The sequence below is a fragment of the Chlamydotis macqueenii genome, chromosome 23 (genome assembly GCF_036417535.1).
Source record: "Chlamydotis macqueenii isolate bChlMac1 chromosome 23, bChlMac1.mat, whole genome shotgun sequence".
In the NCBI taxonomy this organism is placed as follows: domain Eukaryota; kingdom Metazoa; phylum Chordata; class Aves; order Otidiformes; family Otididae; genus Chlamydotis; species Chlamydotis macqueenii.
Genome location: NC_141578.1, coordinates 5,756,006 through 5,780,986, shown reverse-complemented (window position 1 = coordinate 5,780,986; position 24,981 = coordinate 5,756,006). Strand labels below are relative to the sequence as shown.

Sequence of the window (24,981 nt, the reverse complement as noted above, 5' to 3'; positions counted from 1 at the left end):
CGTTAACGCCACCCCCTCGTGATCCCAGCCCAGCTGGGTGAGTGCCGCGCAGGTTTCGAGGTGGGGCAGCTCCGGTGCCCCCCGCTTCGCTTTCGGGCTTTGTCTCACAGTCGTGCGGCTTCGCGGAGCGGTGCGGTGCGGTGCGCTGCGGCGGGGGGGGGGAACGTGACACGGGACGCGCTTCTCCGCCGCGCTGTGGCTGCGGGCGGGTGGGCTGAGCCCCGCTCCCCGGCGCCGAGGCTGCGGAAGGGTTAAAGCGCGGGGGCGGCGCGGGGGCGGGCGGAGAGCGGGCGGGGGGAGCGGAGCGGAGCGCGGCGCGGCCGGGCTGGGCGGCGTGCGGATGCCGGGAGCCGGGGCTGCGGAGGCATGAGGGGCTGGCGGGGCTGAGCCGAGCGGGGCTGGGGGGCTGCGGAAGGCGGAGGAGCCGCGGGAGCCCGGCCCTGGATTTCCCATGGTGGCGGCAGCCGGGCGGATCGCCCCGCCGTGAGCCGGGGGCCGGCGCTGCGAGCAGGCACCGGAGCTGCGAGGGCTGGTGAGTGGCGGCGGGGGGCTTCGGCGCCCCGCGGCTGGGTGGGGGGTGCGGGGAAGGGTTTGGGTTCGGGTTCGTGTCTGTGTCGGGGTCCACCCCCCCCATTCCGCCGTGCCGACTGCGGCCGCTTCCCCCGGGGCTGCGGACCCCGGGCGCTGTTTGGCGGCACCGGTACCGTGAGGAGCCCCCTGAAGCCCGGTCACCGGCCTCCCCCTGCCCGCATGCCCGTTGTTCAGAGAGGTGTTTTCTCGGTAATTCCCTTGGCGTTTGTCAGCACTCAGTCACGGTCTGGAGCAGTCAATGCACCAGAATAAACTCATTTCCGTGAAAAGTTACTGTTGGCAAGGAGGTATTTTATTTTATTTTTTCTTAAACATCCCCGAATCTTGGAAAAAATCCCCATTAAAACTTTCCTAAATCCTCACGAGACCCTTTTGGAAAGGCGATGAGAGGAGGGAGGGCAAATGCCCTTGTGCTGCCTTCAGGGGAGCCCGAACTGCTGGGCGATGCTCCCAGCCTCCCACAGCCCCAGCCCTCGGGTGGGCTCTTGGTCCGGGGGAGGACCCGGTGGTGCCACCCTGTCCTCTCTTGGCGTGTCCTGCGTTTAACGGGGCACGGGCTGTGTCTCCAGTCAAGCTGTGGCCAATGCTTTCCCGTTCCTGGAGGTGAGGTGAATGATGTCCAATTAATCTGTGTTCTAAGGGGTATCGGAGAGTCAATAGGTTAATATTAAGTGAGGTGAATAGTAAGTGGTAGAGGAAAAAAAACGTGCATCTGTGACCTACAGTTCAAGATACTGGCTTGGAGGTGAGAGAATGTGAAGTTAGAGGAGTACCATGATGGCAAAACCTACTGCTGGCAGGGTTTCCCTGGTGTTTGCAGAGCACTTGATGCTTCACTGGTGGCTTGAATGTGTTTAATAGATCTCAGCTGACTTGGGGAGATGGTCTGGTCTCTCCTTCTCTGGATGGCTTCGTTGATATGGTGTCTAAAAGTTAAATCGAATGACCTACTTTGCAGCTGAAAGACAGATGCTTCAGAAGAAATCTGTGCCATTTGCAGAACAGATGTTTAGCTTTTTTCCTTTAACACAGAGGTGTTAGATCCTTTAAAATGTGATATTTCTTGTTTTTATTGCTGTCCTTTTGCCATTTGTTGTCGCTTTGAGGACCCTCAGAGCTGCAACGTGGTATTTCGGGGTGGTGCAAGGAACCAGATAAAATAGCTTTGATTTAGGAAACTTGACGCGAGCAATGAGAAACGTGAGCGTACAACTGCTGTTGTGAAACGGCTTATCTAGCGAAGCAGTCATCTTTCTCAACTCTTCTAACCATCTCCACTGCGCTTGTTGTCAGAAGATGAAGTAACCCATTTTACTCTTAATTGTCTTTGATGTAATTAGTCGTGGGGTTTCCCCCCAGCTTATAAGTTTGCGCTGTGGAAACAGGTAGCAGATGCTGCGTAAGATCTGCACGCAATCCAGCAATGTGATAGAAGCAGCTTTTTCCAGGCTGGGTCTCGCTCTCTGTGTTAACCCCGAGCCTCCCCTGCCCCTCAGTTGAGGGGAGCTTCAGCTGGACGCAAAAGGGAAAATGCAGATCCAGGCTGGCTCTGGGAGCCTGAGAGGAGGTGGCTGCATTGCCCGGTGCTCTTTAACTCTCTTCAGCAAATTGCATTAGTACGTGACAAATTGGCTTGCAAAGCAGCTAAATGGAAATGACATGTGAGGCAGTTTGCCGTGCAGACCCTGTGGTGTCTCCGGGAAACATGCGGTTTGCAGCATCTTCCCGAGATCTCCAATTTAACTGCCACTGCAAGGCTTTCCAGAACTTGCTTCGGGAACCCCGGTTGCGGCTCAGTGTGGGAGTCTGGAGTGTGTCTTGGCAGAATTGCCCAAAAGCTAGGGCAGCCGTGGGTGCAGGCTGTCTCATGCTGTAGGTGACTTGTACGGAGAACTGAACTGGGAAAAAGGCAAAAGCTAATATGCAGAAATGGCACGGGGCGCGTGGCACGAAGGCTTAAGGTGGAAAGCTGTTCTTGCTGCTGGAGGTCGATGTGGCTCTTTCCGGGGGGAGCGGGGCTGCCCCTCAGAAGCACCTTTGTTTGGTGAGGTGGTCTTAGTGGCTCCGAGGAACGGGCTGTGCCGTATCGCAACGGGAAAGCGTACACCTGCCTCTCTCGCCCCGCTTCTCAGAGAGTAGAGGCGGCTGTTGGGACGTGGTGGCGATCAAGCTGTTTTAATTGGCCCCTCTGCAGTCTGAACAATAAATATGTCATGGGGAAGGGTGCCCCCCCTTCCGCCTGGCATTGGGGCTGTCATCTCTGGTGTGATGGGGAAGCATGTGCTCTCCGCTCTCCTCGTCCCCGTGCGCTCAGACGCCGCGCTCGCTCCCGCTCCAGCCCGTCCCTTACGGCGTGTGGAAACCACGCTCCCCCATCTGTGTTTGGCATCCTTAAAAAGAAATGAAAAAAAATAAATAAAAAGATGAACCTGAGCGTGCAGTGCTCCTGAGACAAGCCCCTTCACATTTCTAAACACTCTTGATTATTCAGCTAATCTTTATTTCATGGGCCTGTTACAAGAAACACAAACGGGGGAGAAAGTAGAAGGCGGTGACACATTTAAAATACACAAGAAAAGTGCTGGCAGGAATATAATCGTTCTTATTCTGGCGATATGAAATATTTATGGGCCCAAGTTGTGGCAAGATTCTCTGCCCTCCTCCCACCTAACTCTGAAATGTTTTTCCCCAGTAAAGCAATAACTGGGGGTGCTGGCCGTGGAGCCCTGGCTCTCCACAGGGCGGGCGCGCGCGGCTGGCCACAGCGTCCGTCTGTCCATCCCCGTGGAAGGGACGGGAGGAGCGCGGTGCACTGGCCGAGCTGCCCGGCTCGCACGGGGAGCGGAGCGTTGCGTTACAGTCTGGTAACTCGAAATAATTCATGAGCGTCCCCTCGGCGAGCCTGTGAAAAGCCCCCTTTGAGGCGCCCGTGTTTTGTAGGAGCCCGCTGCTCCCCCGGGGCATTCTGCTATTAATTCATTAGGTCTGAGGGGCTTTTTTCTCTCTTCCCCCCTCTCTTCTGCTTTTTTTTTTTTCCCCTCCCTCTCCCTGGAGATTCAAACAGTGATGAATGGACAAAAAATCCCTCAAGGGAAACATTTTTTCACTTAGTTACAAAGATTTCATGGCTAATTAGAGTAAATGTGGGGTTTAGAGTGTTAATCTCTTAACCAGCTTGGCTAGGAGGCCACTGCCACCGCAGCAGAGGGGAGGGCGAGGGGGGGACCCAGGGGGAAAAGGTGCTACCGCGTTCTTCCCACAAACGCCGATGGCCATGTCGGATGTGTCCTCGTCACCAAGAGCATCCTGCGTGCGGCCTCCTCGGCTCTGCTGACCGGGTGCCCACCGTCCCTCCTGGGCACGGCACGGCGGCGCGGGACTCAAAGGCGTTTCGGTCCGAGGAAGCCGTGAGCTCTTTGTCTGTAGAAGTGGTGCAGCAGGAGCCTCCGGGATGAAAAGCGGAGCGGGAACAAAAGCAGAATTGAGGGCAGCGTGCTGTCCTTGGGCGGCAGAGGCGGCTGCCCGGGGCTCGTGTTTGGATTCTTTCTCTGCAGTGAAAATATATGTATTTACGGCGTGGTTGGGTGCCAGCGAGGAAGATGGGCTGCGAGCGCAGCCGGTGGGTGCTTCGGGCCGGGCTCCCACGTGCCGCCGTGCCAACCGCGACGCCTCCAGCCCCGCTTTCTGCAGGGGCTCACTGAGGAGGCGCACGGCCCGGCTGGTGCGGTGCTGCCGGAGGTGGGTGTTTGGCTGGTGGCAGCCATCACCCCCTTTGCTCCCGTGAAGGGGTTTATTCTTGATCTCTGCTGTCTCCTTTCTCCCTCCTCTGGTTCTTTCCAGTCTGCGCCATTTCCCCAGTATCTGCCTTTCCCACCTGGCTTGGATTTTGCCCTCAACGGTTCTGGCAAACTGGGGCGAGTGATTCGTGACCCTGCTCCCCACCGCGGCCCATCGCCCACGCTGGGCAGCGGGACGGCCAGCGGCTGGTGCGGAGAGAGCTTGGGAGGAGATGGGAGGGGGATGTGGGCTTGAAATTCCTCCTTATCCCACTAGAGGGGATCCTCCGGATCAGGCTGGCAGAGCCCAGCTGAAAAATGAACATAAAACCCAGCAACTGGCAGAGCTGCAGTGAGATGGAGCCTTTGACTGGCGCATGAGCCCCTCAGAGCGGGAACGTGGGTCACAGGGGCAGCGGGTCTGACCTGGCGCTGGTGGATGGAGGGCAGGAGGATTTTGGGGCTTTTCTGACGTTCCTGACCAAGATGTGCTGGCTGTGCCAGCCTGTCCCTGCTCCTTGTCCAGGGAAACCTGGCTCGTGGCTTCTGCGGTCTGAGCCCAAACGCTGGGAGCCGGCTCAACGCTTTGTGCCGCTGAGCACAAAGTTTGCCCAACACAGGAGAGCAACATATGCCGGTGATGTTCCTAATCTGCTGCGTGTTCCCTGCTGGGGTTTGAGGCTGGGTTACCATCCATCTGTGCATCTCGGAGGGCCTGAGCGATGTGCTCAGCCTGTGGCGGGATGTTGGGTGGTGGGGGAGCTGCCAGGGCCAGGGTGCTGGGAAAGAGGTGCCCTCCCCGCCGTTATCGGATGGAGCCCATCTCGTGTTTCTCACCGTAATTGCTGCTTCTGTTTGGGTGAAATCGACCTGTGAGGTGGTGATGGGGGGGAAAGAAAAGCAAGATAAATGTGTCATATTATGAAAATTTAATCCTGCTTTGCCTGGGCTAAAATTACGTTTGGAGCAGGCGTCAGAGTCACGTTATAAGAAAAGTCCAGATCATCTCCAAAGGCAGAGCGATAGCGAGCCGGGGAGAGCCCATGTTGTGCCAGGGCACAGCCAGCGCTGCTCCTCCCGGCCCTGTCCCGTGAGCAGCCCCATGCTGAGTGGGGCGCTGACGATGCTCCGCGCCGGGTACCACCTTGCCGCTTGGCAGGGGAGATGCTTCTTTTGAGAAATGGGTCCACGGAGCACATGCCGTTACCAGCTGGTGCATTTCTGCGTTAGCTCCCTGCACCGTGTGCCTTGTCCCTCGTGGGTTCCTTAAAATCGCAGTGCTGAGCCCTGTTGGGTGATGGGCTCCTGGCTGCCTGGGGATCTCCTGAGGCACAGGGGACCTGGGGAAGCCCAGAGCCTGTCCTTAGCCATCTGTGCTTTCAGTGGAGATCTGATGGAGGGCTCCTGGCTCTCCAGAGCCTTGTTGTGCTTGGTGTGACAGCGTCATCCCAGACGGGAATGTCCCTCGCAGCCCTTTTCCTGCTCCAGCACCGCTTCCCGGCTTCATAAAAGTGAAAGGTGATGTCTGAGTAAATATTACACTGACCTCTCACCTCGCCTCCTCCCACCACCGCTGTTTCTGTCTCGGGGCTCATTAACAGAGCCGGGGCTGCGCGGCCGAGGAGGGGGCTCGGAGCACAGCAGAGGCTCGGTGCTGGAGCACGAGCTCGGCGGCTGGGAGCTGGACGGGAAGGGCAGTTTCCTTCCTGGCCGCCACCGAGGCTGAGCACGGTACGTGGATGTTGGATTGGCCTTTGCTGGGGCTCGGTGGGGAGTGGTGTGGGCTCTGGCACCGTGTAATGCCAAAGCTGCACTCACAGCCCAGCCGTGGCTACTGGTGCTGGTGGGAGCAAGGGGAGGTGCTGGTTTAGGGTGGTTCTGCTCTAGCAGAAGCCTCTGTGGGAGCAGTTACACCAGCAAAAATCCATGTGAGCTGGAGACTGTTCAGAGGAATCGGGAGATGCTGAGCGTGGACCCGGCCACAGCCGCTGCGCGGTGTCTTGGAGGGGCCAGGAGGGCTCCCCAGGGCTGGGCCAGCTCCCGCCTGCCGTGGCCTCGGCTTGGGCGGGAGGCTCGGCAGTGGGCGTGCTGGGATGTGTGGGGTAGGCACGAAGCCCTTGGGATGCACATGCAGACCTTACTCCCTTTTCCCAGTGAAGGGATGGTTGGATGCGGCAGTGATGGTCGTTGGACCTGTGTATGTGAGGGAAGGTTAAAGGAAACGGCTTATTTTGCCTTTGGCTCGTGGCTGGCTCTTAACAGCATTTGAAAAACAGCGGTTTTAATTCCTGCAGCAGCTCAGTGTCAGGCTCCAGAGCCCCGTTTCCCTGTACTGCACGGCACTGGGGAAAACAGGAAACCTCTGGGGCAGCGCTGGGCTGCTGCTCGCTGGCTCTGCCGCCCGCGATGCGCGCCGGGAAGGAAGCGGATCCACCGCGGCCGGCCCGGGAGCCGCCGTCAGAGCCTGACTCAGCGTGGAATGAGTTCCTCGTGTTATTTCCAGGCTGGGTGATCCTGGGAACAAATGCCTCCCAGAGAGATTTATGTGTAGGTTTTTTTCCGGAGCAGTTTCGTGTCATCTGTAAGAGAGCTCGGAGCCATCCCTCGCGTGCCGCGCGCTGGAGGTGGTGGAGGGAACTGGGCATCCAGCGAGAGAAGGGCAGAAATCTGGAGGCGTGCAGGGCTTTTCCTCGGTGTTCGTGCTTGACACCGCTTCGGTTTGTTAACCTGGGAATGAGCTTCCAAAAAGTAAGTTTGAGCTCCAAGCTTTTGAGATTAATTATAAGACTTAAAACAGAGGCTTTGAATTCTTCTTATTTGTTTTCTGATTGCTGGGCTGTCAGAGTTTGCCCTGTCAAGTTTTTTAAGCCCCAAGTGGCCATTTCCCTTGCCAGGAGTGGGAAGCTGAGGTTTTCTGGGTTGTGGGAGCTGGCTGTCAGAAAAGCCGGTGCTGTAATGGGTGTGCGGGTGTTGCTAGCAGGGTTATCCCAAGTCACGTTTCTGAAATGGGTCACTTCCCACTTCTCTGAGAACTTTGCAAAAGCAGCATCAGGTGCTGCAGACCACAGTGGGCTGATTGCTCACCCAGGTAGGGAAGAACAAGGGATTCGCCTGTGGCCGGCTCATGCGAAGAGCTCTGTTCCCCGTGGCTGGGCAGATTTATTGATGTCAGAGCAGAGAAATGGTAAGTTGGCTGCTTAACAGGGATGTTACAGTTCAACCCCATAAAACACACAGGCTGTCTCCTTTGCTCATTCATTTGCCAAGTCCCCAAAAAGTCGCGGTGACAGGAGCAGAGGATGGAGCGCTGCCCTCCTGATGGTGTTTCCTGCCTTTGCTGGTTTATGTCATAACCTGCGATGGTATTTAAACAAACAAACAAAAAAAGCCTGTGAATTTCCTTTTCATTTTTAATGGAAGTGCGAAGAGGTGGGGTGGGGAGGAAAAGGGAAGCGTGCCTGTAGGTTTCCGAACCGGCTAAATCATGCTCACGCTGAAGATTTGCCGTCTCACTGAAGCTAAAACGCGGTAACCCAGCCGTCCTGGGGGCCGAGCGCGGCTGGGGAGCTGCAGCCCTGACTGGGCTGGGAGCACGGGGGTCCCAGCAGCGAAACCCCTGCCTCGGGGTTTCCCTCGTGCCGCCAAGGTGTTGGAGGTGGCTGTGTGGGACTTGGGGCACGGCTGGCTGGGACCGTGTGCCCTGAGCATCTCAGCTACCCCGGCTTGTGACGAGAGGCGACTCCGTGGGTGCGGCAGACACCTGCTTTGTCAAAATTCATGCGGGCACGGGGGAGCGCTGGTTTATCAGTGTATGTGGGTGCAAACTTTACCAGTATTGCTGCAGGCCCCCAAGCATTTCTTCTGCTGTTTTCATTTTAGAAAGCGTGGATGCTGAGGGTAGGGCACGGGTAAGAAGGAAGGTGCCTAAATCCCTTCAGCCATTGACTCTGGGAGATGTAGGGCAGCCAGAAAGGCTGCTTGCTGTGGCCAGGCTGCTGGAGGAGAGCTGGTTTTACTTCAGGGTTTTTCTGGTTTGTTGTGTACTGAGTGCTTTCCAAAGATGCTGCTTACATGCTTAGATGGGGATAAGCTCTTTTGAAAACCTGGAGTAAGCAAACTGGGAGTCGGAGCTGCTCAAAGTCCACCTCAGAAAGGGAAATGCTTCTGTTTGCCCTAAACATTCTGCCCTTCTGTATTTCAAAATCAATTTAACTTCAGGGAGGCAGCACCCATTTGTGTTACAGAGGCTGGAAGGGCCAGATTAAAACCATCCCAAGTATCTGTTTGGCTGGGATGCGATACAGCAGCAAAAGGTTTGCTGCCGGCTGTTTCTCTCGTAGTTATCATAAAGTTTTCTCCGCAGTTCGCAAGGAGTTAACGCAGCAAGGAGCCCCTCTCTGACCAGTGGTGTTTGGCAGATGAGGAGCCTTACGGAGCGAGGATTGTGTCTTTACAATCTCATAGCAACCCGGGTGCATGGGCAAGCACTCCGGAGTTCACCGGGAGAAAGAGGCAGGAGCCCCGTTGCTTGTCCTCTGGGATATAATAAGGTGCTGTACAAGTGCTTGCGTAACTCGGCGTTTCAAGGCATAAATTGTGTGACGGGGGCAAATCTGTTCCATCGGTTCCACCAAATAAATTTTCTGAGACAGAGGGAGCCACGACTTGTCCCGGGCTGAGCTGAGAAGTGCTAGAACAAATTCTCAGAAAGAAACAAAAGGAGAGGCTCTTTTTAAGGACTTCCAAGGGTGTTGTATAACTTGTTTAAAAAAAAAGCCCTGCCCAGGGTACTGGGTCACTGGGAGGCTTAAGCTCAGGAGCGGTGAGCTGTGGGGATCGGACTTTGCAGATGGAGTTCTTCACTTCTGAGTGTGCATTCAGCAATATGGGGGGTTTTGGTGTTTTGTTTTGTTTTTTTTTTAACCATTCACTTCCATGCAGACTTGTACAAAATGAGCCATCTGTCAATGCTTTTCTTCATATGAGCTCTGATTTACTTTTAAGCAAAGGTGCAGTCTCCTTGGGCACGGGCCCTGCCGGCACGGGGCTCTGAGCAGCTCGCGTTCCCCGCCAGCGCCCGCTCCCACGCTGTCCTTCCCGGGAGCTGCAAAGACCTATTGAAAACCAAACCATTCCAGCTTAATTTCCTTCTCCCCCCAAGATGTAAAAATGTTTTTCCTACAAACAGTGCAAATTTCAACATGAGAGAACTCAAAATATTGACTCATTTGTTCACCCCTGACAATTCCTGTTACCTTCTTGCACATTCCTATTATAAACATGAGGCTTTGCCAGATTATCTGCTTTAGCCGTCTTGTTACTGAGGACGAGATCGTATTAATTTCCTTGTCACTTGTTTTTTCTCATGTATGTGGGATCATTTGGTTAACAGTGTTATGAATCTTAATGGAAGTCAGTAGGGCTTTGCTTCTGGCCTCTGAAAAGACAATGGAAGCAGCACTGCAGTGATCCTGGAAAATGCACCAATTTTCCTTGGAGCTGTGTGGAAACTCAAATTTGGGTGTGGAGAGAGTTTCTTTTTGACCAAGCATCTCAACCTTGTTGTTGAATGGAAGTTCTGCAGCTTTCAGGCCATAGGTAGCTCAAATCATTGAGTTTGGTCTTTGGTTGCCCCCCACAATATGTGGATCTGGAAGACTTATTTGCGGTTGTAAAGGAGAAACTTATAAAATTGAAAGTATTCTCAGAAGCTGCCCTGGTTCTCACATGTTGCTTTTTCTAGTTGTATTTTGTAGAGCAAGGTCCTTAGCAGCTGCAGCCTTCCTTCGCTTTGCCAAAGTGTCGGTGAAGTCCAGCAACAAAGTCAGCTGTAGTTCTCCCAATGTTTTACGGAACCAGGGGAATTTCATCATTGGTTCTGAATCCATCAGCCCCTTGGTGATGCTTCTGGGTGGGGGTGATGCAGTCTTGTTGACCTGCGTGGGTGACAAGCGCTGGTCCACACCTGGGTTCTGCGGTGCCCAGCGCTGCCCGGGGAGGGACAGGGACCAGGATGCTCAGGTGGGACTGGGGCCAGGGTGAGACAGCTTCTCCGGAGGAGTGCTGAATTAAAGGGTGTGCGAGAAGCTCTCCAAGCAGGCAGGCTTGCTGCATTCCTGTGAAATATGGCCTTCCAAGTCCTTGAAGGATTTATTGTTTTCCGGGCACTGCTGGATGCAGTCCGATAGGCTGGATATAGGAAGGAAATGACTCAGTTGCTCTACAGACAAGTGCAGCTTTGAAATTCAAAGAGGCAGGAGACAGCTGAGAGGCTCCAACTCATTCCCATCGGGAGCCGGGTCCCTGCGTGTCTGTTATTCTTTGTGCGCAGCACTTGGGGGTCGCCGCCGGGACGGGGCAGCGGGTGGGGCAGCGGTCACGCTGTGAGCCAGCCGATGCCTCCAAACCTCTGGTGTGAGGATGCCACGGGAGAGAGCAGGTGGTGGCAAGCGAAGCCAGGGGCCGGCGGAGGGGAGAGGGCTGCGGCCACGCTATGAGGCCGGTCTGTGGTTGTGGGAGCAGCTGTCGGGCCCCGCGCCCGCCTGACCATTGCCAATCGATTGCTGTGCCGGGGGCATGGCTGGGAGCAGAGCCTGAAGCGATGTAACAGCTTTCTGGTTTTCCAAGGCGTCTTTCCCACCCGCAACAGGGTGGAAAGCGCGGCAGCCTTCCCTGTAGATGAGCTGTGCGAGGAGTTTGGGCGTTCCAGCTCCTGTTTCTCCTTTCTTCTCACCCATGTTGTCTGGAGCTGGCCACGCCGTTCCCTGTGTTTGTGCCGTGGCCTGAGCTATCCCAGGGATTCGCCACAGCAAGTGGAGAGATGCTGATGGTTTTGTGAGATGAGCTCGTACCCATCGAGGTGTCCAGCCTTGCTTTAACCTCACGCAGTAACTTCTGGCTGGCGTCAGACGTGGACGTAAGCAGATGCTTTCTCCATCTTAGTGTCAGCTGGGTGGCAGAGGGAAGTTTTTAAATGACAGAAAGATCCTTAGCAAGGAAACAAGAGCTGGTGTTAAAAATAAAGAAAACAAGACAGCTTGTTTCATCTAAACAGAAGGGTTATTAAACAGGCTTGCATTAATCAGTGATCTGCCAGAGCTCTGAAATTGAAAAGCAGGGCAGAGGAGCATGGAGCAGATGAATGGGAAGAAGCCACTTTCTTGAGTAGATGTTGATGTCTGAATGCTGTAGGAGAGGAGACGATGTTTAGCTGATGGTGGGACAGAGGTGAGATGGCTCCAGGCTATTTGGGGTCTTTGGCTGGACTTCAGGATGCAAGGACAGGGGCACTCGGTGCCCGAGGAGCTCCCAGGGCTGGCAACTGATGCCGGAGACCCACTGGGATCCTGCCAGCAGCTCTGTGGGCGTGGCTGCTTGCCATGCCTGGTGGAGCAGACTGGGCAGGGAATGAAGATGCTTTGCATTAACCAGGGTTTGGGAACCTCAAAACACTTTCAAAACCTGCATCGAGCAGCCCAGTGATGCACTCAAAAGGGCAGACAACCCTTTGTAGAGAGGCTTGGAGAGGTACAGGCACTTCCTTGGTGCTGCTGATGGAGCTGGTGTTGACTGTAGTTCACAGCACATCCTTCCATGAAGATGGGCCCGAGGAGGGCTGGTGAATGGTCCCTGAAGGGTTCTTCAGTGCTGCTTGGCGCTCTCCTGCATCAACCTGTCTGCTTCAGTTTTGTTGTTAATCTAAGGGCTTTTGCAATTGTGTTCTCCCTCTCCAAATCCTTGTGATGCCACGGCAGTACCTGAATGATAATTTCTTCTACTTCTGTGGTGGGAATGCCAGCGTTGTGACTGGCGGCTGATATCAGGAGCGAAGCAGCGAGTGGATGATGCTGGTCATGCACCAGGGATGAACCCTTTGCGTGTTCCTCCACTTCTCATCCTGACGGGTCCTGCCCTGGTTCGGTGCTGGACCACCGCTACCCTTCTCGTGCCATGGGGGAAGCACAGTGGTGGACAGCATGAGGGCTTGACTGGATGCTTATTGCTTGTAATCTGAAAAGGTAATCCTGTTCTGGAGTGGTGTGGAGCATCGTAACCAGTAAACAGCTCTCAGATGGGGAAACATGCCTGAACTGCACGTGGGCGGTTGCGTGCTCTTAATTTCAGCGCTGCTGGTTGAGTGAAATCTATAGCTGCACAGTTGGGGATTCAGCATCTCAGAACCTAATTTTAACAAATGTACAATTTCCTGGTTTACCTAGGTAACAGCGCCGTGGCTACTGTGTAAATACATCTGGCTGCCGTGGGGAGCGGTGGGGATAACGAACACCGCTCGCTGTACGGCGCTGGCGCAGCCAAAGGATTCCTGTTTCAGGATTTCTGTTTAATGGAGTGGCTGGGGACCCATTTAATTTGAAGCTGGGGTTCTTCACTTGCCTGTGGTGTGCTTGGAGTGAGGCCAGGAGAAGCTGCTGCTTATTTTTCTCCTCCAGCTCGGTGGCCACTCTGTGATCTTCCCTCGTGCTGCTCTGTAATATTCTCCAGTAATAAACCGCAGCTGGATGGCACCTGGGGAGGGAGAGCGCTGGGCTGAGGCTCAGGAGATAAAACTCCTGGCTTTGCCACTGGGACCTTTTGGCTAGCCTTGGGCAAATCATTTAATCTGCTTGCACCCAGGGTCACCATCCATTAAATTTTGTTTTGTTAAGGATAAAGTCCATGAATAATCAAACAGTGTTCAGGTGCGCCAGGGAAGAGGGGTGGATGAACCTCGGTCTGTCAGGACTTGAGTAAGAAATGAGAAAAAACACTTTCTGAGGGATATCCTGACCTAGATTGCCTGGGGTTGTGGACTTGCTTCTGGAGGTCCTTAAGGATGGTTTAGAGGGACATCTCCTGAATTATGGTTACAGCTGGTGCTTGCAGCAGGAGACTGGATTAGAGAATCACGGCTTTCTGGCCACAAGTTTGTATGACTTAATGTTATCCAAAGCCATTGGCCTGTTTATACAGGTTTGGGTGAAACTGAGACTTCCCAAAACTTGCATAAACCAGCTATGAAACTTCAGAAGTGTTAAATTTTTCCCTTTGTGTCATACTTCCAGGCAGCCGGGAAAATGAGGGTCTGCTCCGCTCCGCGCTCCGGTGCGTGCTGTTGTCGCCAGTCTCGGGTCTGTCCTCGGGGACTGCTTGGTGAATGAAGTCCTCTTTTCCCAGCACCTCTCCTGATGCAGGGTAATTTATAAGCTATTTCACAGCAGTGTACTTGAAGCTCAATAACTGCCAGCTGGGGTTTCTCAGATAGCAGGTGTCAAGTATCAGCGCAGGGAAAGAAAAAGGTGTCTAATTTCTGCCACCTAGGTGTCCTAGGTTGATTAAGAATTTTTCTGGACCTCTTTTGGGGTTGGTGGGTTAAATGTCTCCAGCTGCAGGGCACAGCTGGGTGTGAGCCATGCTGGAGCCACAGCTGCTGTCCTGCTTTGGATTTGTTGGAGGAGCCAGCACTCTCCTGGAGATGGTGATTGTTTTGTCAGAGTTGAAGAAATGCCTCCTTGCTGCGTTGCAGGGAGGTTTCAGCATCCTTGGGGTCAGAGGTGGCCGTGCCTGTGTTTGCTTGTCACCGCTGTCAGGGGCGAGCAGCCCTGCTCTGCTGAACCATCTCTCATCAAAGGGTTTGTGAAGAGGGGCACCAAGAAGCGCTAAACCATCCCTTGCACGTACTTTACCGCAGCTTATGCCTGGGGACTCCCTTTTGGCTTTTCCAAGGATTGACCATCCGGGTGCCGCATGTACGAAGGCGTTATCCCCATTTCACAGGTGGAACAACTGAGGCTGCGTAACTCGGCTTGTCCAAGGCTGTTCAGCAACGCCGGGACAAAGCCGGGAGTGACGTCGGGTCGGGTCAGGGTGCTGCACTGTGCTCCCCAAAACACAGCTGCAAAGACGGGGCTGACAGCAGGTCTCTCCCTGGGATTTTCTGCTTCTCTTTACCCCAGACCTGTTGAGATGTGTGTGCTCAACGGGGAGATGGGGGGAGAGGTGGCTTATCCGGTATGCGTTGCACAAACAATATCTGAAGTCTGGACAACATGAGCAAATTTTGTGCATAATTCACGCCATGGCATTTGTTATCAGGGAAATGCCTTTTCGTGGCTGGGTTTCGTTCTTCCCCTCCTCTTCCTTGTCCCAGGGCTGGAGGAAGCAATAATCACAATACTGTATTTTGCCTTCTTAACTCTTTCTCAGAAAGCCTGTGAAATACCATCCCGGTGAATAAGCGGCTCTGGGGAAGCGGGGACGCGGTTCCTGCCAGCGGCTGCCAGCACAGCCCTGCGGAGCTGGGGATGGGTGAAGCAGAAGGGCTGCAGGGTGAAGGTGGTTTCCAGCCCGAAACCCGAAGGGCTCAGCGTTGCAGGTTGTGCTTTGGGAAGGGCTTTGTATTTGCCGTCCCTGTGGTTCAGCGTGGAAACCTCAGACCTGACACCAGGTGCCTTGCTGGTGATTTACAACTTGCGGTTGTTCTTAGAGTCAAAATATTCTTAAAAAAACCCAAACAAACAAAAAAAAAACCAAAAAAAAGAAAAGGTGCTAGGAGTCCTCTGCATTGCTTTGTGTTACAAAACTGTAATTACTTCACGTGAAGCTGCCGGTGACTTTGGTTGCTGTCAATCTCTCGGGCAAATGGTTGCACTGGCTGTTGCGTGCTGCCCGGGTTTGTAACGCCCCGGTGCTGCTCCCGGGGCTTCCTCGGCGCTGCTGCTGCGATGGGCGCTGAGGGTCCCGGCAGCCCTGCTCCGGGACGGCCGGGAAAGCTCTCTGCTTGGGGCTTGGATGTCCCACAGCTTCTAACCATTCTGTGAGTCTTTTACTGGAGAAAGAGATGAAGATGACCCCGAGAGCAGGGAAGGGACTTGGGTGAGTGTGCGCACGGGTTTCTGCGGGGTGAGGGGGGTTTCAGCATCACGGAGCCCATCTGGCTGTGGTGGCTTGGCCAGGGAGGCAGGACGGAGACCCAGACCTCCGATCCAGGCTGGAAAAGTCCCAGAGCTCAGGGATGCTTAGATCAGTTTGGCTCAGATTAAAACAAAACAAACCCCTGTTAATTACTGTAAGGTCTTGCTCCGTAGCTGACAAATGTATCCTGAATATCACTTCTTCAGAAGGGATAAATCACTGTGGCAGACTTGATGGTTGGAAATGGTTCACAGAAAAATTCCCGATGGGGTCCAGGAGGGATGCACCCCCGGCATGCCCATTCCTGCTAGCTACGAAGAAATGGCCAAGCTCTCGGCTTTTTCCCCTCGTTCCAGCTGGCAGATATGATACGGAGCTGATGCGAAGAGGAAGGTCGGGCTGCTGGTAGGGTGAGGTTGTTCCCAACGGTTTGTTCATGTATTTTTGTTTATATGGCATAGCCTGCCCTTGTGGTGACCCTTTTGGTAATTTGAGGGGATTGCTGGCAGCCCAGTGACCTGCGGGGGGGGTCAGAAAGCAGCCGCGGGCCCGTTGTCCCCCTCCCCGCAAGCACGGTTATTTCTCAGGAGGCTTCGTTCCGGGGGGGCAACTCCCCAAACACGCGCGGGGCTGCGTGTAAATCACTTAAATCACTGCTGGCGGGACCGACCCTGCCCCAAAAGAACAGATACCCGCGCCGCCGAGCAAACGCAGCTGCCGCGCCGCTGACATCAAAATTGTTCCTTTGATCCGTCATTTTCCACAGGAGATTCTCTTTTTGTTTTTGCTTTAATTTGCCTTTTTCACTCTTCTTTTTTTTTTTTTTTGTCTCGTTTGCATAAAATGCCACTAATGACAAACTGTGGTGCCCGTGAGTGAGTGACAGCTGGAATAAGAGAAATGACTAATCGGGCTTCCTGAAGCCCTGTCGCGTGGAGATTAAATGAGCCCTTTTTTCTTCCCCCCTCAATAAGAATCATGGGCATTTGAATAATAATATTATAGTCTCCATTAGGATGACAGTGGGGGAAAAAAATCGGCTCAGACCTGTGATTATTCCTTCAATCTAATAATTATTTAAATACCAGATAACTGCTTTCAGCCTAATTGAGGCCTTTCAGCTGCTTGGGTTTATATTGTGTCCCTGAATTTACTCTCTCTTTCACCTTGCGTTACTAATAGCTTCAGATTGCTTTTAGGGCTGTATTTTAAACTTGCTTCCAGAAAAAAAAAAAAAAAAAAGAAAAAGAGGAAAAATTAATGGTCAAATAGCATTAAGGATCGGAGTTAAAATCGCCCGCTCTGGTGTTAACTCCCCGCTGCGCTCCGGCGTCCCGAGCCCCGCCGCGGGGCACGCCGTGGGTTCTGTCGGTGGCTGGTGCCCGTGTCCCCGGCCCGTTCGAGCAGGCTGTCAGTTCACGGCTGTCCTCTGCCATCTTCAAGCGATGTTGGAAGGCGCAGGTTCTCCTTCCTGGGTGATCTCCAGTGCCTTTGGCGATGGCTGTTTGCAAATGCTCTGCCAAACCTGCGCTGTACGGCGCTGCGTGGGCGCTGGGCTTCAGCTGACAGCATCTCCTGGCTGGCTCTGCTCTTGTGCCGGCTCTGGGTGGAAACGCTGCTGGAAACCATACCAAACTGCTGTGGTCTAAGGGAAGAGCTTTTGTTGTCCCATATGTACATATGTATATGAAATTAAATTACTTAAATTTATTCATTTCTAGCTTGCACTGTTCTTTTCTCACTTTGCAATGGAACTTTTTAAAAACTGGAAAGCTGCCGAGTAGGAAAACTGTTGTGTGCCGGGCTTTAGAGCGGAGCCTCCCTCTTCCCTGCAGAATCTCCTTCACTTTCTGGGCTTCCTTTGAACCAAAGCTCTCTGCTCCAGAAGCTTCTCCTCTTCTCAGGGAACGAGAAACTGAGGAAGGCTTTGTTTTGGGGCTCCTGTTGGTGAGGGATGCCTTGGTCTAGAGGAAAGCCCTCTGTGCCGCGGAGCCCCGCAGCCACCTCCTCCGTGCTCTGCCCAAGGCGAGGGCGGTTGGGTGGCCGTGTCCGAGCGTTTGCTGAGGGCACCGTGCTGCTGGAGGCTCGTCGCGCCTGGATCCAGAGGTGCTTGGCCCCGCTCCGTGGGGCTACCAAACCTGCAGCTCTCGTGCCAGCTTTCCTGGGCTCCCTTGAGCTCTTCCGCAGCGCGGGGTTCCCCGGGGGTTTGAGATGGCACCGTGCCGCCGGCTGGCATCTCCCTGCCAGAGACGCACAGGCTGCTCGGTGTCTGGAACCACGCTGCTGCAATATCCAAAAGCAAAGCTGCTCCGGGACCCCCAGTGCCCGTGATCGGGTCGGTGTCCCCACCGCAGGTCACCGGAGCCCGTCGGTGGGTGGGCGGGTGGCATGGAGAGCCTTCCTCTGAGCAGGTCCACGGTGTGACTTGGAAGATTCCCTATTCAGTTTTGGGATGTCCATTTGTATATTTAACGAGGAGAGCCAGGAGGTAGCGCGGGCGGCTGCTTTCTCCCCCAGCCCTCCAAACGATAACGCGGCAGGGCCTGCGTCCCGGCTGGGGGAGAGAGAAACTGCTCCAGCCAAAGGTGGCAATTAAGAGACTGGAAATAAGAAGCAAGTAGCCGGGGAAATGTGTCCCTGAGCAGAATGAGAAAGCCATTACCGCGCTCTCCTGTCTTGTCAGTGGCACAGAGATGTGCAGCCCGGGGACAGGGCTCCTTTGTCACCTTTCAGAAACGCCGTCTCCGGCTCCCGGCGTTAACAAGCCTAAAGAGCGGCCCTTCGCTGACACTCACTTGCCAGCTCGGTGCAGGCTTTCGGCAGCGCGAGTTATTTCAAATAGCAGAAGGGAGATGGGCATCACTGCCCGCTGGTGGGGACAGCTGAGCGCAGGCTGTACCAGCGAGCAGCCCCCCGCGTCTGCTCACGGGGCAGGGAGGAGAGTCCCGTCCGCAGAGAGCGCGGATTTCTCCCCAGCGTGTGTGCTTGGGCTGCCGTGGCCGTGGTGGGAGGTGATGAGACTTGGGTGCAGAGAGAGGTGGAACGGTGGCTCGTCCTCAGCTTCTTCCCAGGACCAGTGTGACCAGCGCATCTCATGTTCTCTGTGGTGGAGAACATCTCTTCCCCAAGGCAGGCTGAAATGATTCCTTTAATCGTCCAGCCTGGAGCGTGCAAGGAATGCATAATTTGGGATAAAGGAGAACTTTGTAATGGTTTTCTGAGTCCAGGCAGTCAGATGTAGCTGTGGTGATGAGCAAGGCTGAGGTCAGGCGAGGAGCACGAGTCGTGGTCAGGTCTGGAGATGGTGACAAGGATGAGGCATGATCTGGTGCCCTCCAGGCATGTCTGCGGTGACGAGGGAGGCACAGAGCCCCGCTGCGGGGATGCTCTCAGGGCCCTTGCGTGGTGCCTTCCTCAGAGCATTGTTCTGCTGGCTCCACAGCTCCTCTGAGTGGATCCATGAAGCTGGGTCCTTGCTGCCTTGCGGAGTGCTCGGCTGGCATCGCTTCCAGCTGCTCTGTGGGAGCCTGGGGTGCTGCTGGAAGTCCAGGGCTGAGGTGGGAACTCAGCCAATACCTCCTGCATGGGATGGTCCAAGCCGGACCCCCCTTAGATGAGACAGACGTGGAAATGCATGGATTCGGGTTGTCTGTAATGTTTGTGTTTTCACCAGGGGAGTCTGCCGCCAAACCGGAGGTGCTAGGTGACGAGGTGGAGCAGGCAGAGGGTTATGAGAGTTTTTTTCAGCAGCTACTGCGACCACGTGTGCTGTCCGGAAGGGCGGATGGAAAGCTCTGATGTAAACGTGCCTCATGCAGCCAGAGCCTGTCTAAGGCGAGCGCCCGCTTCTGAAGGAAATTCCAGCCTGGTGATTCCTAATTCAGCCTGACAGCTGTGAGCGGGAAGGATGAGGCTTGGGCCGGGGCTTGGCAGGCTCCAGCCGTCCCTTGGGCTCGAATGCAGTCTAGGTGCTTCGGGAGCACCTACAAAAACGAAATAAGCAAACTTGTCTGACTTTCATACACCATTTCCACGTAGATTTGGGCCAAAGGTCCCCAGCTCGAATCTTACCTTGCCTTGTCCGTGTGGACAAACATGTCAGTCGGAGGAGACTCTACTTCCAACTGTTATCCATAGAGCTGTCGGGAAGGGTGTGTGTGCAATTCAGTTGGCAGTGGGTCTTCTGGACCCAGTGTCCAAGCTGTTGCTTCGTTTCAGTTTTGATCATCGCCTGTGAGTTTTGCTAGAGCAGGAAATTTGTCCGAGGCTCCCGGGTTGGTGGTGTCTCCCCTGCACGTGGTGCTGCTGGCAGTGTTTGGTCACTGATCTAACTGTGTCCCCCTGCCCCGGCGGTGGCTGATTTTCAGCAGTGGAGTACCTCGTGAAGGTGGTGAGGAGTTTCTGCTGGAAAAGCACCCATGGAGGCACTCCTGGCTCCAGGGAGTGGTGGAGGGGAGATGCTGGCGGCTTTGGTGTGTCTATGCTCAATGAACTTGCCTGCGTGAGACTTCTTCTTCAGGTTTCCCAATTAAATCATAGAGGATTTAAAGGTAGAGAACACCTCTTATTTCCCTGTTCCTTCCAACAACATTCCCTGCAGGAGACATCCTTTTAGCCAAGACTGCGGATTGATGGTTGGGTGTGTGAGCTGTGGGCTTTGTCTTGGGCTGAAGCTGATCATCCCCTCCTGTGGCTGAGCAGCGTACATCATAAACAGCTAAACCACACAACGAATTAACACGCAGAGGCTGAACCAAGTGGCAAAACATTGTGCCTGAACTGTTTACCAATAAGTTAGGAGACCTGCTTAATTCTTGTTGGGCTTAGAGATGTCCTCGCTTTATCTCAAGGACTGTGTAATTAGAAAGCCTCCTTTGAATTTTATCTGCAGGGCACACTGGATCTAATCCTTTGCTCTGTGCATTTCTTTTCTTTCCCCAGAACCATGTGAGGAACGTTGCCTGGGCACAGGACACACGCGGGGAACACAAAGTTTGCCTCTCCCAGGATGGATCAGAGGAAGAACTGGCCTCGGGTACTGGACTCTGATGGCTGGTCGGTGGCTTTGCTCTGTCTCTTCCTGGCATCCCTCTCCCGAAATGTGTCCAGCAATGTCTTGTTCAGCACTTTCCACTCTGAGAACCGGGACTGGACATTCAACCACCTGACTGTCCACCAAGGCACCGGAGCGGTCTACGTTGGAGCTATCAACAGGGTTTACAAGCTTTCGGGCAACCTAACCATTTTGGTGGCTCATAAAACTGGTCCCGAGGAGGACAATAAATCCTGCTACCCACCCCTCATCGTCCAGCCATGCAGCGAGATCCTCACTCTCACCAACAATGTCAACAAGCTGCTGATCATCGACTACTCTGAGAACCGGCTGCTGGCTTGCGGCAGCCTCTACCAGGGGGTCTGCAAGCTGCTGCGCCTGGATGACCTCTTCATCTTGGTAGAGCCCTCGCACAAAAAGGAGCACTACCTCTCCAGCGTCAACAAGACGGGGACAATGTACGGTGTGATCGTGCGCTCGGAAGGTGAAGATGGGAAGCTCTTCATCGGCACAGCGGTGGATGGGAAGCAGGATTATTTCCCCACCCTCTCCAGCCGCAAACTTCCCCGGGACCCAGAGTCATCAGCTATGTTGGATTACGAGCTCCACAGTGACTTTGTCTCATCCCTCATCAAAATCCCCTCGGATACCTTGGCCCTTGTTTCGCACTTTGATATCTTCTACATCTATGGTTTTGCCAGCGGCAACTTTGTCTACTTTTTGACGGTCCAGCCAGAGACCCCAGAGGGTGTGTCCATCAACTCCGCCAGTGATCTCTTTTACACGTCTCGCATAGTCCGTCTCTGCAAAGACGACCCCAAATTCCACTCCTACGTCTCTCTGCCCTTTGGTTGCGTCAAGGGGGACACGGAGTACCGCCTCCTGCAAGCAGCGTACCTCTCCAAGCCAGGAGAGGTGCTGGCCAGGTCCCTCAATATCACAGCCCAGGAGGATGTCCTCTTTGCCATTTTCTCCAAGGGACAGAAGCAGTACCACCAGCCGCCCGATGACTCTGCGCTCTGCGTCTTCCCCATTCGCACCATCAACGCTCAGATCAAGGACCGCCTGCAGTCCTGCTACCAGGGGGAAGGCAACCTGGAGCTCAACTGGCTGCTGGGGAAAGACGTCCAGTGCACCAAAGCGGTAAGGATGCTCCGACTATTGACCATGGTAGCCCTTGAGATCCAGTATCAATGCCTGGCCCTGTGGCACATGAGCTTGCAGAATAGGACCAGTTTTTCTGTGCCTCAGTTTCCTTGAATGCAGAGCAGACATAGCAGTCCTTCTTCTCTTTAATCCCTATTGATACCAGACAGTTGGTGATGGCGATGAAAGGAAGGGGTGGCGTTCAGGCAGATGAATAAAGGTGTGCAGCTTGCTGGGAGTGTTTGCTTTTCCCAGCCCGGGACTGTGGAAGCTGGAGGAAGGCCCTCGCCCTTCCCTAAGCAGGACGGTGGCATCAACAAATTAATAATAAATACAAATGACAGTTTGTCTTTTGTATTTTTTATTCAGTTGGTTTCTTTAGTCTTGATTCACATGCACGTTGTTCCTGGGTTGACTTGAGAATTCCTGAGGCCTTCTTTTGCCAAGCATGTTAAGTCTGTCTGCTGGGAAGAGAGAAACGCGGGTAAAATGAAAGAAGGGAGGTGAACAGGGGCTTGAGCGCTGGCTTGCGCAGGGGAGAGTCGTCCCGCTGCAGTTGCAGCCAAATGTGCCTGAGCGTTTGGTAGTTAATGTCCCTTGTGGGAAATAAGTGGATGGCAGCCAGCATGATGGCGAGTGGCCACCCGTGTCAGCACCCCGCTGCCTGTCCCACTTAGGAATTCACTCAAGCGGTCTCAGCTGATACGGCTTCGTAACACTTAGCTGTGGGCAGAATGGTTTTCCTTTACTCCTGGCAAGCGGTGTTGTAGAAGGCAGCATCCATGTTCCCCGTGCTGTAGAAAGGAAACTGAGGCACAGCGAGGCGATGTGTAGGAGAACACGCAGCTGGGCAAGTGGAAGGAGCAAGAGCGCATCTTCCCGTTTATCACTCGGGTGTTTTATGTTGCCAGAGCCCGTTCTCTGTGTGACCACCCACCCTTCCAGGCAGACAGCCTGGTGCTTTCCAGCAGCCCCGTCTTCCCTGGTGGGAATGCTGAGCAGCTTTCTGTTTATACTGCTCGATACTCTGGAAATCGAGAGGAGAGGAGGTGAAATGAGTGGAGGAGAGAGTTCCTGCGTGGCCCTGCAGCAGGGCTACACCCATGAGACGCCTCGTAGATTCAGAAAATGAGTGGAAATGTCTGTTGGACTTGGGGTTCCTCCTCAGCCCTGTCCAGACACATTTTGGAGCAACTGCAGGGTGTCCTGGCCTGGGGCAGTGAGGGGAACAAGCCGTTGCAGAAGGTGGCTGAAGCTGGCAGGGTCCCTCGGGGGGGGAGGTTGTGTGGCGGCATCTCCCGCCCTGCTGTCGGCACCGCGGGCTCCCCTCCGCGTGAGCCTGGGTGCGTGGGGCTGCCCCTCGCTTTGCACTTCACTCATGGCTGCCCCAAACCTCGTCTTTCCAGCCAGTCCCCATCGATGACAATTTCTGCGGGCTCGACATCAACCAGCCCCTGGGAGGCTCGACGCCGGTGGACGGGGTGACGCTCTTCACCTCGAGCCGGGACCGGATGACTTCTGTGGCTTCCTACGTCTACAATGGCTACAGCGTGGTGTTTGTGGGGACCAAGACTGGCAAGCTGAAGAAGGTAAGCTTTTTTTCCATGGCTTTGGAGAGCCAGGATCCATTTCTCACCTCTCTCAGGAGTCTCTGATGCGCGGAGCTGCAGCTGTATCTTACAGATATTTCCCAGCGTGAAACTGGGAGGCAGGCAGGAGCAAAAATGCCAGGGGCTGGGTCGCAGAGAGCCTTGCGTTGGTGATGCCAAGGTCAGCGTCCGTACTGTTCGTGCAGAGCGGTGTGGCTGTGCTTTCTTTTGGAGTGGAGAGGTGCAGGGGAAACTGCTGCAGCCTGGTCCTGGAAAAGTAAATTACTCTCTGTGTGTGCGCGTGGGGCTGATGCAGAAATTACCAGGGTCGTCATGGACTTCTCCGATTAGAGACAAGTGAGGCGCTGGCTTGCAGTTTCTGAGTTTGGGTGAATCTCAGCCAGCTCTATCCAAGCTCTCGGATCTTTCCTCCTTTTTGTCGTGCTGGTGGAAATCTTGCACTAGTTTTGAATTGTTTCCCATCAATCCTTCTGCAACTTGTGTAGAAGACTGCCGGTTAGCAAGCTTTGGGTGGTGGCAAAGTTGCTGATGGTGGCAGGTGGTTTGGTCATGGGCAGGAATGGGTTAACTTGGCTGCTTTTGGAAACCAAGCCTCAGGCAAAGTCCTGCTGCTTCTCTCTGCCTCTTACCTCCTGCTCTTCCCTCTGACAGCTGGGTGATTGATCAGTCCTGGATGACATTCCTCACCCTCTGCATCCCAAACACTGGGGCTGGCTGCCCAGGGCGGAGGGATGCTCCTGCTGCTTTCCCTCCCAGCACAGGGACTGGGGCGGGGGTGGGGCTCCAGTGGGTGATAGGATTTTGAAGTCCAGCTGGGATTTTTTTCGTCCCCTCTGAACTGCTCTTCAGTAAGAGGAGTGCAAAGGCTGGTCAGGCCCAGTCCTGCCTGTTGTGTGGTCCTAAGGAGTCTGGTGTTTAAAATGAGTGTGGAAAGGGCCTTGGGGCGTGCAAGCAGAGGGGACCCCCCCACCCCACCCCTCCCTGGTCTTTACAGCTGGAGCTGTAACTGGAAACCAGCTCATCAGCACCTGTGGGAGTCTGATCCAGCTCCAGCAAAACCAGCCTTAGAGAGGCTGCTCTGGAGAGCTGAGATCCTTCACATTAACCTAAAATGTAAATGTCAGCGTTAGGGGCACCCACTGAATGCAGACCCTGCTTCTTCATACCAGGGAAAGAGTTAACGAATGTAATCAACGGCAGGTTGTTAATTTTTTGTGTCCTTAAGCAGCAGGGAATTTCTTCCTCATCTATCCAGGAAGATACAAGGACAGGCAGAGACTACACTTGAACGTCTGCATCATTTTAATTACATCAGTTCATTAATATTCATTCAGCGCCTTACAAGTGCTGAGTAGTGGTAAATTAGGTGCCTCCCTGCGCCTCTCCAGTTGCAGCAGGGCGATTCTGAACGCGGGGGAGAAGCGGGCTTGGAAGCAGAGCCCCTCTCCTCCCTGCCCACCCCACCCGCCGTGGCGCAGGGGAGCGCTGGGATTTTCTGGCTAAAGGGGTGGGAGAGGCTCCCGCAGCGTAGTGGAAATGCGTGTGCTAGCACGGTACTCGCTGTTTGCAGCGTTTTGGGGGATGCCTCTGTTCGAGGCACTTAGAGCAAAAAGCTTGTGCCTGCGCGCTCGGAATTTACCGTCGCCTCCCGTGAATGATGTGGGATCGCAGAAGAAGCGGGCTCTCCAGCACAGGTTAATTCCTTGTGCTGTTCTTCGTGGAACACTTACCTTTCTGAGGCGAGGCCGATCTGTTCTCGCCCATCCACTTCGCTCTGCCCGGGAGGCAGGGGCTGGACAGGACCGGGGGCGATGGGGAAGCAGGGATGCGGGAACCCATCGCGTTTTACCTGTGTTTGAGCCAGCGGTAACCGGGCACTGAGAAAACTGCTTCA

The 24,981-nt window shown here is 54.5% G+C and overlaps 1 protein-coding gene across 1 annotated transcript in view; it reads left to right on the top strand.

The window, feature by feature from the left end:
- The first annotated feature begins 427 nt into the window (after positions 1–427).
- Positions 428–24,981, top strand: part of PLXNA2 (plexin A2) — a 167,912-nt gene continuing 143,358 nt past the window's right edge. Inside the window, exons 1-3 of the mRNA XM_086765428.1 lie at positions 428–532; positions 20,220–21,474; positions 22,884–23,066. Of these exons, the coding sequence (XP_086621554.1) occupies positions 20,287–21,474; positions 22,884–23,066 (1,371 nt within the window). The 5' untranslated portion in view covers positions 428–532; positions 20,220–20,286. The remainder of the gene's footprint in view (positions 533–20,219; positions 21,475–22,883; positions 23,067–24,981) is intronic.